The 15,974-nt window shown below is 44.8% G+C and overlaps 1 protein-coding gene across 1 annotated transcript in view; it reads left to right on the top strand.

The window, feature by feature from the left end:
* The first annotated feature begins 6,991 nt into the window (after nucleotides 1-6,991).
* Nucleotides 6,992-15,974, top strand: part of GALNS (galactosamine (N-acetyl)-6-sulfatase) — a 12,760-nt gene continuing 3,777 nt past the window's right edge. Inside the window, exons 1-12 of the mRNA XM_069738934.1 lie at nucleotides 6,992-7,138; nucleotides 7,255-7,378; nucleotides 8,726-8,800; nucleotides 8,975-9,077; nucleotides 10,466-10,609; nucleotides 11,228-11,294; nucleotides 11,571-11,698; nucleotides 11,869-12,008; nucleotides 12,089-12,192; nucleotides 14,266-14,402; nucleotides 14,485-14,587; nucleotides 14,848-14,966. Of these exons, the coding sequence (XP_069595035.1) occupies nucleotides 7,040-7,138; nucleotides 7,255-7,378; nucleotides 8,726-8,800; nucleotides 8,975-9,077; nucleotides 10,466-10,609; nucleotides 11,228-11,294; nucleotides 11,571-11,698; nucleotides 11,869-12,008; nucleotides 12,089-12,192; nucleotides 14,266-14,402; nucleotides 14,485-14,587; nucleotides 14,848-14,966 (1,343 nt within the window). The 5' untranslated portion in view covers nucleotides 6,992-7,039. The remainder of the gene's footprint in view (nucleotides 7,139-7,254; nucleotides 7,379-8,725; nucleotides 8,801-8,974; nucleotides 9,078-10,465; nucleotides 10,610-11,227; nucleotides 11,295-11,570; nucleotides 11,699-11,868; nucleotides 12,009-12,088; nucleotides 12,193-14,265; nucleotides 14,403-14,484; nucleotides 14,588-14,847; nucleotides 14,967-15,974) is intronic.

The following is a 15,974-nucleotide window of genomic DNA, read 5'->3' as shown; positions in this document are numbered from 1 at the left end:
AATAACTGATAGCCGAAAGCTTTTTTGTCTTCTGATCCCACCATGCCCTAGCCACTGCTGAACACTTTTGCCGACTGCTTATCTTTCTTAAAAGGCATCTATAATTTTAAATCATTTTTTATATATGTTTAATGTTGGAGAAGACCCTGGTGGACCTATCTAGACTGGAACTAGATCCACCTTCCTACAAGACCGTTCATCAAGTCAATCGAGCAGAAGGCCATTAAATAATATTAGAGGATATAACCCAAATCTGTGGTCAGGGACCGTTGGAACAGCACCATGTACAGTAGATGATCACTGGGTTCACCCAACACTCATCTAATATGTATTGTGGACCCAGTATGTAATCCTGATGGCCAGAGATGAGACACATAAGACCCATTTAAAACATAAATGATCCTAAAACACAAAAAACAAATATTCCTCTTCTTGTTCAGTGTCGGAAATGATTCAAAACTAGACTTCCAACCTGTCTCACCAGATATGCGGGAGATAATATCATTGCATCCATAGATCCAGCGTTCTGATTAGGGCTATTAAGTGAATGGACACGATGCTGAAGATGAAAAACTGCGATCTCCGGAGATAAATCTTCATAGGACACGGAATCAATGAAGCGATTTATCTCCAGGGATCAAGATATGACTCTCATTGAGATCGCCTCCCGACCGAAGCTGCCCGGATTCATCAAAGTGTTTAAAACCAAAAATCTGGCTCAAACCCGTTTAAAAAAAGTGTCAAAATTATAGTGAACAAAAATCTTCTTTTCCTTTTTTTTTTAAATGTATATTCTTGGCAAAAAAATTTAAAAATGGAAAACGCGGTTCATTCATTAAAAACAATGCTCTCCTTTTCCAGTTTGGCCGCTGTTCTCCTGACCTTAGGCAACTCTGATGAGTGATATTTCGAACACTTTGTCCACGCGATACTTTTTCGCTGCAAATTTGTCTCAACAAATTTTTCTCTAAAATCAGCGGCGAAAATCTGCAAAATTTAATCTCAATTTCACATATGGATTTATTTTTTTTATGTTTTAAGCCACAATGCTACGGAAAATTTGGTGCAAATCCAACCCATGCCAGATCCACTTGACCTGGGTCCTACAGTATTTTTGACGTCAAGAACGGAGCGAGGAGCCCCCCGATGTATCTACCCTGTACAAAGCTCCTCTAATGCTCCGCGCAGGGTTTCGGCACCAGTATAGTAGAGGAATATATTCAGCTTATGTGCAGTGACAGATGGGAGAAGATTTGCTTTTTTTTTTTGTTCTTCTTCCTCTGCCATTATACAGACAGTCCAAGGCAACCAGACCTGGGGTCCCACAGGTCTCTCCAGCATCAGGAATGTGACCTTGGTGTCTTAATACGCAGCTGCTCCCCTGCACTGGAAGCCCCAGCCGAGCACCAAAGGGGCAATTATAATAAATGAAGTACGTGCACTGCACACCTGTGCTCAGGACCCCGGGGGACAGGACGGGCAGGTCTATGGAAAGATTGTAGGGAGGGTGTCATCCGTCAGTACGACATTTCCACGGCGCGTCTGAGAATAACGGAACCTCCATTACATCTCCACTCTCATTAAAATGTCTCTTGTGACATTCAAAGGGTTAATCGTGCACCCGAAGGGACTAGATCGGCGATAACCAGGTGCCATATTAACCCTTTGCAAAATCGCATACTTGCCCCATTATGTGCATTATGCACAATATAGGTTGTTGCCCCCCCCAGTTCCAATGTACCATTATGGACCCTTTTTTTTTTGAGGGGGGGGATTAACAGCTCTTATCTTCCCAATCCATATAGCACCACCGATTCATGATGCTAATGTGAATTAAGCCTAATTTTTGGAACATTTGCCTCCTTATCGCGGTTACTAAATAGTCTTTGTGTTGGGGACGTGCACAGCAGTGGGTGCCCTTTAATTTTTGCAGTGTTGTCATGCTGTTCTGTAATTCCCTAAGTCCCACTTGTTCTCTACTGATGACAGGTAGAGGATTTCCTTCGTGATCCTACGCTGGGATTCGGTGATCTCTGGAGGCGACCATGTCAGCAAATGTTTAACCTGGCTGTCATGGTGAATGGCTGGAATATTCACCAGGGGTGTGCATGTCCCAAATACAGGAACGTTCCTTGTAATATTGTCATCAGAATTACGTAAGACTCCAATATTGAAGAAGATCCTGCTCTGAGTCCCTGCGCCCCTGTCCATCAGCTATTTCAAGGGGTTGCTGCCTCTTTGTTGTTTACACCTAATTTTGCATTGTTCTTTAACAGCAGCTCTGCCCGGTACTGCAGCTTTCTCCCTTGAAAAGGTTATTCCCATCGTCACAGATGAATATTGTTGGATAGATCTCGTAAAAACAAGCACTTTTCCAGTTTACTGCTTGTTAAATTTTTCAGCCGTTCTTGAGATATTAACACTTTTATTTTGTTTACAGCTTGTTGCCTAGGAGACCGACCTCCGCTGCTGTTTAGTTTGTAAGTGCTGCGCCAGGATTGGGAGGCTACAGAGATCCTGTCCAACTTTGAAACCACGCTTACAAGATCAATAGAGAAGAGTTTGTAAGCACTGAGCATGTTCTGCTGTCTAGCAGCGGTGGTCGGTCTCCAAAGCAACGAGCTGTAAACAAAAGGTGGGACTATCTCAAGAACGGATGAAAATTTTAATAAGCAGTAAATTGCAAAATTGCTCGTACTTATAAACACTATCCGATATTATCCATCTTAGAAGATATGAATTAACCTGTAATGGGACAAAGCATAGCCACTACTAAAAATCTGACTGTATACTACGAAGACGCCTTCATATAAGCACCGTGGTCCCTTCAGTCAGCTAATCGGTGCCAAAAATCAGCCCCCCCACAATCTAATATTGATAGTTTATCCATTTTAAAGAGAATCTGTCTCTCAGTTTTTGATAAGTAATTTGAAAGCAGCATGGTGTAGGGACTGAGACCCTGATTCCAGCGATGTATCACTGAGTTTTTCTGGGTGCAGCAGTTGTGATACAATCACAGTTTTCACATCTATAGATCTAGCAAAGCTCAAATGCTGAGCCTTGTATAACCCCGCCCACATCATTGATTGGCTGCTTTCTGTGCTACAGCCAATAAGTGGTGGGGACGTGGCTGGACCAGGAGGCACGAGAAACCTAGTCCTGTAGTGATAATCTCCTGCAAATAAAACACTGATTGTATTGAAACAGTAACACATCTCTGGAATCAAGGTCTCTGCCTCTACATCAGATTATATAGAAAAATCCTCCCTTTAAAAGTCTGGATAACCCTTTTAAATCTCTGTAGCTCCATGGAATCACAATATGTGGTTATCAATTAATACAAAACTAGAGTTGGGAATCCGTGCATTATCTTGGGAAAATATCAGTTTTGCAGAATTATATTTTATGAATCTTTATTCATATTGTCAGTGTGTAGAACGGTGGCTGAGAGCACAGCGCCATCTAGTGCTGAGGCTTGTTACCACGGTTATTCAGCTTCATGATCATTTTATCCTCTTTGCACAAATATTTTGGGAATGTTGTACATTGATGGCCCAGATTTAGGATGGGCATTCGGTGATCCATGACGGTCCTGGAACCCCTGAATTGAAGGCATGGCACTTGCACGGCGTCTCTTCTGTACCCCCGTACATGTGTCTGAATCTGGAACTGCAATAGTGAAGCAGCAAAGTTACTCTGACTGTCAATACCCTGAAGGTTCCCTATAAGTTCACCAGCAGACAAGGCGTTAAGAATCTATTGCCAAAGCTCCAAAGTCAGAAGGTAAACTGTATAAGTCCGTGTCAGGGCCCTCATCCTCCATAATGAGAGCAGGATTGGTTTTCTCTTGAACTTTCCTTTGATGGCACCAATGCTGTAGAAACTATCCGGAATACCCAAGACCCCACTAAAGATAATGGAATCCTTTAGTCTTCACCACCAGTGCCAGACACCTATCTTATTCACTCATTCAGTCCCATCACTCCCGGTGTATAACCTCCGGCCACATTACCCCCGGTGTATAACATCCGGCCACATTACCCCCGGTGTATAACATCCGGCCACATTACCCCCGGTGTATAACATCCGGCCACATTACCCCCGGTGTATAACATCCGGCCACATTACCCCCGGTGTATAACATCCGGCCACATTACCCCCGGTGTATAACATCCGGCCACATTACCCCCGGTGTATAACATCCGGCCACATTGCCCCCGGTGTATAACCTCCGGCCACATTACCCCCGGTGTATAACATCCGGCCACATTACCCCCGGTGTATGATATCCGGCCACATTACCCCCGGTGTATAACATCCGGCCACATTACCCCCGGTGTATAACATCCGGCCACATTACCCCCGGTGTATAACATCCGGCCACATTACCCCCGGTGTATAACCTCCGGCCACATTACCCCCGGTGTATAACCTCCGGCCACATTACCCCCGGTGTATAACATCCGGCCACATTACTCCCGGTGTATAACCTCCGGCCACATTACCCCCGGTGTATAACATCCGGCCACATTACCCCCGGTGTATAACATCCGGCCACATTACCCCCGGTGTATAACATCCGGCCACATTACCCCCGGTGTATAACATCCGGCCACATTACCCCCGGTGTATAACATCCGGCCACATTGCCCCCGGTGTATAACCTCCGTCCACATTACCCCCGGTGTATAACATCCGGCCACATTACCCCCGGTGTATGATATCCGGCCACATTACCCCCGGTGTATAACATCCGGCCACATTACCCCCGGTGTATAACCTCCGGCCACATTACCCCCGGTGTATAACCTCCGGCCACATTACCCCCGGTGTATAACATCCGGCCACATTACCCCCGGTGTATAACATCCGGCCACATTACCCCCGGTGTATAACATCCGGCCACATTACCCCCGGTGTGTAACCTCCGGCCACATTACCCCCGGTGTATAACCTCCGGCCACATTACCCCCGGTGTATAACATCCGGCCACATTACCCCCGGTGTATAACATCCGGCCACATTACCCCCGGTGTATAACATCCGGCCACATTACCCCCGGTGTGTAACCTCCGGCCACATTACCCCCGGTGTGTAACCTCCGGCCACATTACCCCCGGTGTATAACATCCGGCCACATTACCCCCGGTGTATAACATCCGGTCACATTACCCCCGGTGTATAACCTCCGGCCACATTACCCCCGGTGTATAACATCCGGCCACATTACCCCCGGTGTATAACATCCGGCCACATTACCCCCGGTGTATAACATCCGGCCACATTACCCCCGGTGTATAACATCCGGCCACATTACCCCCGGTGTATAACATCCGGCCACATTGCCCCCGGTGTATAACCTCCGTCCACATTACCCCCGGTGTATAACATCCGGCCACATTACCCCCGGTGTATGATATCCGGCCACATTACCCCCGGTGTATAACATCCGGCCACATTACCCCCGGTGTATAACCTCCGGCCACATTACCCCCGGTGTATAACCTCCGGCCACATTACCCCCGGTGTATAACATCCGGCCACATTACCCCCGGTGTATAACATCCGGCCACATTACCCCCGGTGTATAACATCCGGCCACATTACCCCCGGTGTGTAACCTCCGGCCACATTACCCCCGGTGTATAACCTCCGGCCACATTACCCCCGGTGTATAACATCCGGCCACATTACCCCCGGTGTATAACATCCGGCCACATTACCCCCGGTGTATAACATCCGGCCACATTACCCCCGGTGTGTAACCTCCGGCCACATTACCCCCGGTGTGTAACCTCCGGCCACATTACCCCCGGTGTATAACATCCGGCCACATTACCCCCGGTGTATAACATCCGGTCACATTACCCCCGGTGTATAACCTCCGGCCACATTACCCCCGGTGTATAACATCCGGCCACATTACCCCCGGTGTATAACATCCGGCCACATCACCCCCGGTGTATAACATCCGGCCACATTACCCCCGGTGTATAACCTCCGGTCACATTACCCCCGGTGTATAACCTCCGGCCACATTACCCCCGGTGTATAACATCCGGCCACATTACCCCCGGTGTATAACATCCGGCCACATTACCCCCGGTGTATAACCTCCGGCCACATTACCCCCGGTGTATAACATCCGGCCACATTACCCCCGGTGTATAACATCCGGCCACATTACCCCCGGTGTATAACATCCGGCCACATTACCCCCGGTGTGTAACCTCCGGCCACATTACCCCCGGTGTGTAACCTCCGGCCACATTACCCCCGGTGTGTAACATCCGGCCACATTACCCCCGGTGTGTAACATCCGGTCACATTACCCCCGGTGTATAACCTCCGGCCACATTACCCCCGGTGTATAACCTCCGGCCACATTACCCCCGGTGTATAACATCCGGCCACATTACCCCCGGTGTATAACATCCGGCCACATTACCCCCGGTGTATAACCTCCGGCCACATTACCCCCGGTGTATAACATCCGGCCACATTACCCCCGGTGTATAACCTCCGGTCACATTACCCCCGGTGTATAACCTCCGGCCACATTACCCCCGGTGTATAACATCCGGCCACATTACCCCCGGTGTATAACATCCGGCCACATTACCCCCGGTGTATAACCTCCGGCCCCCCGCCATGCCGTCGGCCTTTGCTAACATGTGGCAGACCGGCCGGTGGTGCGGAGCTCATTGATACCAGCACGGTCCTGTAATAGGAGCCACCGGGGTAACAAGTCCGTCTGTGACATTTCTTGCTCCTAAAACTTCCCCCATCACCTGTGAGTGATATTAGTAAGAAGTGGAAGGGGTAGAGACCCCATAACATTACAGAGTGAGGGGCCGAGTGCTGACGTTAGGCCCATTCTGCAGCAATGACTGCTTGTGTTACATGTAGGACAACCCTCTGCAGCAGCACATGGCTCCACACCTCCCCGCCTGTCACACATCACATGACTGCAATCACATCACATGTCCTTTAACCCCCTAGGCCCCAGCAGCCGCCGTCTTTCTTCCCTCCGGCAGTCATGCTTCCTGTATTCTCTCTGGTGGTTCTGTGTACTTTCAGACCAATCCTGGCAACTAATGGGACCCGACCCAACATCATCCTGCTGCTGATGGACGACGTAAGACTTTGCATATAATCATTTCTCAATTGCAAAAAGTTTTGCTCTGGGAATTTCAGAACTTTGCAAACTTTAGGTTTGTCGCCTCTTTATGTTTTTTTTTTTGTTGTTTGCAGATGGGATGGGGAGATCTCGGCGTTTTTGGAGAACCCTCCAGAGAGACCCCTAATCTGGATCGGATGGCGTCGGAAGGCGTCCTTTTCCCTGATTTTTACACCGCTAATCCCCTGTGCTCCCCATGTAAGTGCCAGAGGTGACACAAGTGTCATATACAAGTTTGATACTTAGCGATACTCTCATAGAAATATTAGGGGGACCTCCCAATTGGGGTCCGATTCACCGTTGAATTTGCACCTTTTTTTATTATTATTATTATTATTATTTGTTTTTATTTTTCTTTATTTGAGCCTTTTTCACTTTTTTTGCGTTCATCTGATTTTTTTATGATCATCATCGCCATGATGATTCATCCATTGCGAATTTTTAAAAACTTTTTTGCGCAAATCTACCCAAGTCCTCTCGAGTCATTTCATGTATGTCCGAAATGTCTGCATTACTTTAGCAAAACATGCGCTAAAAGTCTCAAAATAGTAACACTTTTTTTTTTGTACAATCGTACTCCAATCCCGCCATATCTTCCCACGTCAGGAAAGGTTTTGTTTTTTTTTGTAAAAAGTTGAAAAAAATAATAAAAAAATAAAACCCAATTTAACATTTTGACCCCATTTTACTTTTTGTTTTTAGTTACTTATTATTTCTTTTGATTGTTGGTAATTGTTAATTTTTATTTTTTTGCCAAATTCTTCAGAATTTCACATGTGGTTCATGGATTTTGCGCCAAAAAATAAAATGCTATTTATTTTTCTTTCATCTTTTTTATAAAAAAAAAACAAACAAACAAAAAACACCTAGTTCGCTAAAAACGATGCAAAAATTTTCACCAAAATCCAAGTGGTGGGAGGAGGAAAAAGTCACAATTGATCAATCAGCCGAAAATATCTGGAAACCCTAAACCCACAATGGGGAATATAAAACGGAGGAATAAATATAAAAGAAACATTTAAAAAAAAAAAAAACTGTGAATTAAAATGAGAATTAGAGCAAAAATTAAAAACGGGTGAAAAATGCCAAAAAGTAGGGAGAAAATGGAAATGCATTTTTTAATTTTATTTTTTTTCTATTTAAATTAATGAACCGCGTCTGCCATATTTAAGAATTTGGAATAAACAACATCAATACCACAAGAAAAATAAAAAATAAAAGGGACTTGGGGGGGGGGGGGGGGAAACGCAAATCGTGAATTGGGGCCTATGTGCTTTTTGGAAAATTTTACTTTTTTTGTTGTATTTTTTTTTTTGCAAAAAAAAAAAACCTGCATTCAGACCTGGCAGTATGACACATCTAAAAAAAAAAGTTTATTTTTTTTTTTATCCTTTTAGTGCATTTTTTTATTACTTCTGTTAGTTCAGACACATGCGATAGGCGCGCCGAACCATTTACTGTGCCGTTACGAATATGGACGTGGTATGCGATCGCTGTCATTTTATGGACAATGGTTCTGACAATATTTATCTCGTTATTATATAGCCAGAGCATCTTTACTTACGGGACGTCTTCCCATACGGAACGGTTTCTATACTACAAATGACCATGCCAGGAACGGTAAGGGCAGCCATGAATGGCCGCTGTAGGACAATGTATTATGGCTGATTCTATATGCAGAAATGTCATTTATTCACATCTGTTTACAGATGCTGCGAAAGTTTTTAGAAATTAGCTGGTATAAGGCCGATGAGAAAGTGTGTGATTGATCATCTGTCTTCCTCCCGTTCGCAGCTTACACCCCGCAGGAGATACTGGGTGGGATTCCTGATTCGGAGGTGCTGCTGCCGGAGCTGCTGAAGAAGGCCGGATACATCAATAAAATTGTCGGCAAATGGTAAAATTTCAATAGACTGAACATAAGAAATGGGTATTCTAGGATACGCCATCACTTTATGATTGCATCACAGCCTGTGAGAAGCTTAAAGGGAATCTGTCATCAGGTTTTAGCTATGTAATCTTATGTAGGGGCAGAGACCCTGATTCCAGCGATGTGTCATTTATTTTACTGGGTGCAGCAGTTGCGATACAATCACTGTTTTCTCTGCTGCAGATCTCAGAATGCTGAGCTGTGCATAACACCGCCCACACCTCTGATTGGCAGAAAGTTGCCAATCAGTGCTGGGGGCGTGTTTGGACTAGGAGGTACAAGCCACCTAGTCCTACCGTGATAATCTCCCGCTGATAAAACACTGATTTTATTGAAACCGCAAAGCATAGCCCAGTAAGTGACACATTACTGGAATCAGGGTCTCTACCTCATGGTGCTTTCAGATTGGATAGCAAAACCTGCTTACAGATTCCCTTTAAAGAGGTTGTTTACTAGTTAACAGCCCCTTATGAATGGCCTGAGAATGATAGGGAAAAAAATAGATAATCTCCTAGACCTGCACTGTTCCTCCATACACAGCACTAACAAATATGAAGTCTGCAGCTGATCAGTGGTGGCCGATTGGCTGCAGTGGTCATGTGATGCTCCTGGTAGTTGCCAGTAAACTAGAGGGGGACACAGTGCTAAGTATGGGGGATCGGAGCCGATGTGGGAGATGAATATCTCCAATGCCCTTTTTCCATAGAGATCCTCTAGACAAGGGTAAAGGGCCACACTTGATGTGGCTATTGACTATTAAAGGGACCTTATTTTTATAATCTTTATAGATGTGTATTTTCAGATAGTGCTAGTAAATACAAGCAATTTTGCAATTTACTGCGTATTAAAATTTTCAACCGTTTTTGAGATCTTCACACTTTTCTTTTGTTTCTATCTCGTTGCTTTGGAGACCGACCACCGCTGCTAGACAGCAGAAAACATGCTGTGCTTGCTAGTTATTTTCTATTGATCTTCTAAGTGCTGTTTTGAAGCTATACTGTATCACCGGAGAACTGTGACACCTCCTATCCCGCACCAGTTTTAAGAGCACTGCTTACAAACTAGACAACAGCGGAGGTCGGTCTCCTAGGCAACAAGCTGTAAACAATAAGAAAAGTGTTAATATCTCAAGAACGGCTGAAAATTTTAATAAGCAGTAAATTGCAAAAGTGATTTATTTTGCAAGCACTATTTGATAATATCCATTGAAGAAGATTTGGGGAAAAAAAATAAACTAAAATATTGTATGGATGTAAAACTCATGTCGACACCAATTTTTTTATCATCACGTAGGTGACGTCCAGAAGCTTTATATTTCTTTTCCTGTTCCTTATCTTATTCTGACCTCTCCGCAGGCACCTGGGGCACAGAACTAAATATCATCCGCTGAGCCGCGGTTTCGACGAATGGTTCGGTTCTCCAAACTGTCATTTTGGGCCTTATGATAACACAGAGCGGCCAAATATACCGGTTTACAGAGACTGGGAGATGATTGGAAGGTGAAGCATTCACTAATTCTGTAATTGTAGACCCCCACTTTACCGTCAGTATAAGGCACGTCCCCCAGGCATGGACTGGAAATATGAGCCAGCAACTTTGCAATTTACCTTTTTATTAGAATCCTTTTTTTAATGTAGTTTACAGCTTTCCTAGAAAAGGAGTGCAGCACTTACAAGCCCTTTGCTGTAGAGCTTGTAAGCGCTGCTCTGAGTCTACGAGATCGCTGGAAAAGCTGTTTTGTTAGCAGCATTGGAGAACGTACAGTTTGGACCAGCGGCGCCACCATGATGTTGGTCCAATCTGTTAATCTTCAGGAGTCTACCGCTCCCCTGCAAACAGGAAGCCAGATGAGCGGTGTGCTCCGGAAGAAACAATATGAGAGCAACCCCTTTAAATGGAGTGACCTCCTCTCCTACTCATTGATCAGAACCCGTGTTCTAGGAATCGGTGGGGATCCGGAATATTTGGATCAGATATCTACCACCTATCTCGTACACAGGATAAATACAGATTGTGAGAACATGACTTTTAAAAAATATATGTATTTTTTTTTTAGTATTTTTTTTTTTATTATTATTTTTATATTTTTCATTACCATTGTTTCCGTTTCCTTCTAGATATTACGAAGACATACTGATTAATCACAAGACGGGGGAGTCCAACTTAACACAGCTGTACCTGCAGGTAGTAACGTAGGAACCCTAATTATAAAGTGTTCTATAGTATGAAGATTAAATCAAGATAAAGAAGCCGGGATCACACCGAGAGAACCAGGCTCCCAGCAGTCGGACCACCCCAGAGATCATGGATAGGAGAAATCTTTCATTTTTATCCAATGGATCGACAATTCGGATCAGGAGGGAAAGATTAGACCGGATCATGCATTGCGGTTCCTTTTTTGATCTTGACGGACATTCGTCTTTTCCCAACCCCCCCTAATACATTATCTCCTCTCGTCAGGAAGCCGTGAATTTTATCAGCAAGTATGGGGCCATCAAGCACCCGTTCTTTATGTACTGGGCCATTGATGCCACTCACGCGCCTGTCTACGCCTCCAGCCGCTTCCTAGGATCGAGTCGCCGAGGACTGTAAGCTCCGTACTCCCTTTTGTAACGTTGTTTTTTTGCAAATGGTAAACTCAAGGTTGTCATTATCCATTGTTGCATTGCGCCACTTTTACTACCAAATGGGGAATTCATTTTCCTGCGTAAGAATCCGGTAAATCCCGGCACACTTTCTGACTTTACCGTTTTCCCAGGTACGGAGACGCGGTCCGTGAAATCGACTTCAGCGTGGGGAAAATTTTGGAACTTCTAAGGAACATGGGAATTGCCAAGGACACCTTCGTGTTCTTCACATCCGACAACGGAGCCGCCCTCATTTCTGCTCCTAACCAAGGTAACCGATCTGTCTCCCGACTTCCTAGAATCTAGATTCTTACTTCAGAGCGATGGAATAACTTAATAATCTTCTTCCAGGCGGCAGTAACTCTCCTTTCCTTTGTGGGAAGCAGACAACATTTGAGGGTGGCATGAGGGTGCCTGGCATTGCTTGGTGGCCGGGGCATTTGGTTGCTGGGCAGGTAAGTTGTGCTGAGGGACTAAAGGTAATAAATCTGCATGTTTGCCAGGGCATTTGGTTGCTGGGCAGGTAAATTGTGCTAAGGGACTAAAGGTAATAAATCTACTTAGTGGCCGGGGCATTTGGATGCTGGGCAGGAAAGTTGTGCTGAGGGACTAAAGGTAATAAATCTGCTTGTTGGCCAGGGCATTTGGTTGCTGGGCAGGTAAATTGTGCTAAGGGACTAAAGGTAATAAATCTGTTTGTTGGCCAGGGCATTTGGTTGCTGGGCAGGTAAGTTGTGCTGAGGGACTAAAGGTAATAAATCTGCTTGTTGGCCAGGGCATTTGGTTGCTGGGCAGGTAAGTTGTGCTGAGGGACTAAAGGTAATAAATCCACAAACTATTTTACAGAATCTTAATTCATTCATTGGCTACTAGATAGTCCTGCCTAATACGTTAGTTATGCCGCTATATAGATGCAAGGGACCTGTGTAATGATCCATTTCTCCATTGGCGGCGCTGCAGGTAACATTTAATTTCCAGGGGACCAAACAATAATCCAATTTTCAACAAAGAACATATCATGTCATTTGTGTTGTCCGATCCATGGGCAGCATGAATTACATTTTGTAGCAAAAACGTATTAAAAAAAAAAAGTTTCCTATTGCACTTTGTAAGGAAGTAAAATGCAGAAGGAAAATGACTACATGTCTGTGCCATGCTGATAACGCTGAGCGACCATCTGAGGTCATTTATTCTTTTCTCCATGCTTTTTTGTGGTTTCTTTTTTTATTTGATTCTGAATTCGCTCATTTTCTAGAGGAAAAAAATGTTCCAAAATATAGCAAAGAAAAAAAAATCCAAATATTCTGTTACCGGTGATGTGTCAGATTATTGGGCATTTCCGATTTATAATTGATTTTGTTATCTGGTCACCCTTGTGTTTCTTCCTACCACTGACCTTCTGCTTTCCAATATCGCCAGCGAAACTCCTGCTAATTTGGAATTATTTTTATTTTTTAAAATTTTTGGTCATTTTGGACTACTAATACAAATTGTGTTTCAATGTTGTCATTAGACGGAGATGCAAATCTTTCGGATACCATCCAAGAGGTGGACGTACAGCAACTTCAGTATTTTCCGATTTTGCAGTTCCAAAGGTTAGATCTAATCTGATCTAATGTTGATCTAACACTGCACTGAGTAGGCCGTCGATATCATGGTGGGGGTTTGATGTCTGGCACTCCTCTACCATCAGCCTTTAGCAGATCCCACGGTGGTTGGAAGTACAGAACAGTGCCGTGCTGCAGCACAGCTTCTATTGAAATGAATGTGATCTGAGTTGCAGTACCCAACAATAAGCATTACATTGCATACGGAGCTGTTGTTTATTTCTGGCCGCCATAGCTGAGTGTTGGGACTGTCTGATGTCGAATCTGTTATTTATGACCTATCTAAGTACTGGAAAAGCCATTATTGTTTAATCGGTCAGAGTCTGACTCCGCACCACCAACAACTGTTTGTAGTGGCCACAGCACGCAGACAAGTGCCAAGTCCTCTTTCTTGTTTAGCTACATTTGTAGTGCTCGCACCTGGTACTGAGGCTTTGCCTGGTACTGAGGCTTTGCATGGTACTGAGGCTTTGCCTGGAACTGAGGCTTTGCATGGTACTGAGGCTTTGCATGGTACTGAAGCTTTGCCTGGTACTGAGGCTTTGCATGGTACTGAGGCTTTGCATGGTACTGAGGCTTTGCCTGGTACTGAGGCTTTGCATGGTACTGAAGCTTTGCCTGGTACTGAGGCTTTGCCCGGTACTGAGGCTTTGCCTGGTACTGAGGCTTTGCATGGTACTGAGGCTTTGCCTGGTACTGAGGCTTTGCATGGTACTGAAGCTTTGCCTAGTACTGAGGCTTTGCCTGGTACTGAGGCTTTGCATAGTACTGAGGCTTTGCCTGGTACACAATGAAGAGGATGCAACACACCCCAGAGGAACAAAGCCCCTTCAAATAGCTGATCGTGGAGGTGCCGAAAATCGGACTCGAAGCAAAATTCTAGATAAGCCCTTTTATGTAATGTCCTATTATTTCTCGTAGGTGAGCTACCAGCTGAGCAGCATCATGGATCTGTTCACTACATGTTTGGTGCTGGCAGGACTGGACCCCCCTTCAGACAGAGTAATAGATGGCATTGATCTGTCGCCTGTCATTCTGGAGGGCAAAGAAATTGAAAGGTCAGGATCACACACAATGCCGGCAGAATGGCTGAGTTTAGATGTACTGAGACTTTAAAGCCTGTTGGTCCTTTGCCTTTAGGCCAATATTCTATTATCGCGGCAATGAGCTGATGGCGGTCCGGTGGGGACCATATAAAGCTCATTACTGGACATGGAGTAACTCATGGGAGGAGCTGTCCCAGGTAAGTTGTCATGATTTGTGGAACCATTGAGCAGTCCTCTCATAGTTTTATTAGAGAGAACAAGACTATATGTGACCGGGGACACGTCCAGAGAAGAGGCAGGGCGTATAGTAATTCAATAATGATCTCCTCACCTTCTTAGCCAGCATTGGTAATGCTGCTTGGAAAAAGAATTGATCTCATGGACGTTCCCTAATATCTAGGTATGGAGTAATAACGAATAATCCCAGCGTCTATCTAACCAAGATATATCGTTACAGGGTATTAATTTCTGCCCGGGACAAAACATTACTGGAATAACAACACATGACCAGGTGGAGCACCTCCAACCTCTCCTGTTCCACCTGGGAAGAGATCCTGGAGAAAAGTATCCGATAAGGTAAAATGATGATCTATTCATAGAACACATACTGTATAAGTATCCCTATTACAGATTTTGCTGCCGCAGAGCATCTGTAAATCCTTCATCAAGCTCAGTGCTTTTGCAAAACTGATACAAGTCAGTCAGAGCTCCTGCTCCTGCCAGCTCTCTGTGCTCTCCACATCCCTGCTTTCAGTGTTAGAGGTAGCAGAAAGAAGGAGGAGTGGGTTGTTCATAGATCTCCACGGTGCAGAGAGGGAATAAATTATCTACATTTTAGGGGGTTGCAGAAAAAGAGGCTATAGAGGAGGAAAGCTAATGAAGAGGAAATAGGTGCAGGATGGAAGCTGTTCTCATATATGAGCCAATAAAGACAGTAGCACTCTGGATACACACAAAGATAACGTCCTGCTTATATTACTGGGAGAGACACTCGGACCTTAAATCCAGTCTATATTACTGGAAAAGACACACAGAGCTCACATCCAGCCTATATTTCTAGGAAAGACACACACCTCACATCAAGTCTGTATTACTGAGAGAGACACTCACAGGTTACATTTATCTTTATATTACTGAAAAAGATACACTGACCTCATATCCAGCCTATATAATTCGGAGACACACACAGACCTCACATCCAGCCTATATTACTGAAAGAGACACAGACCTCACATCCAGCCTATATTACTGAGAGACACACAGATCTCACATCCAGCCTATATTACTGGGAGACACACAGACCTCACATCCAGCCTATATTGCTGAGAGACACACAGATCTCACATCCAGCCTATATTACTGGGAGACACACAGACCTCACATCCAGCCTATATTACTGTAAGAGACACACAGACCTCACATCCAGTCTATATTACTGGAAAAGACACACAGAGCTCACATCCAGCCTATATTACTGGGAGAGATACACAGAGCTCACATCCAACCTATATTACTAGGAGAGACACACAGAGCTCACATCCAGCCTATATTACTGGGAGAGACATACAGATCTCGCATCCAGCC

The sequence above is a fragment of the Ranitomeya imitator genome, chromosome 9 (genome assembly GCF_032444005.1).
Source record: "Ranitomeya imitator isolate aRanImi1 chromosome 9, aRanImi1.pri, whole genome shotgun sequence".
In the NCBI taxonomy this organism is placed as follows: domain Eukaryota; kingdom Metazoa; phylum Chordata; class Amphibia; order Anura; family Dendrobatidae; genus Ranitomeya; species Ranitomeya imitator.
This window is presented reverse-complemented; position numbering and strand designations above follow the sequence as displayed.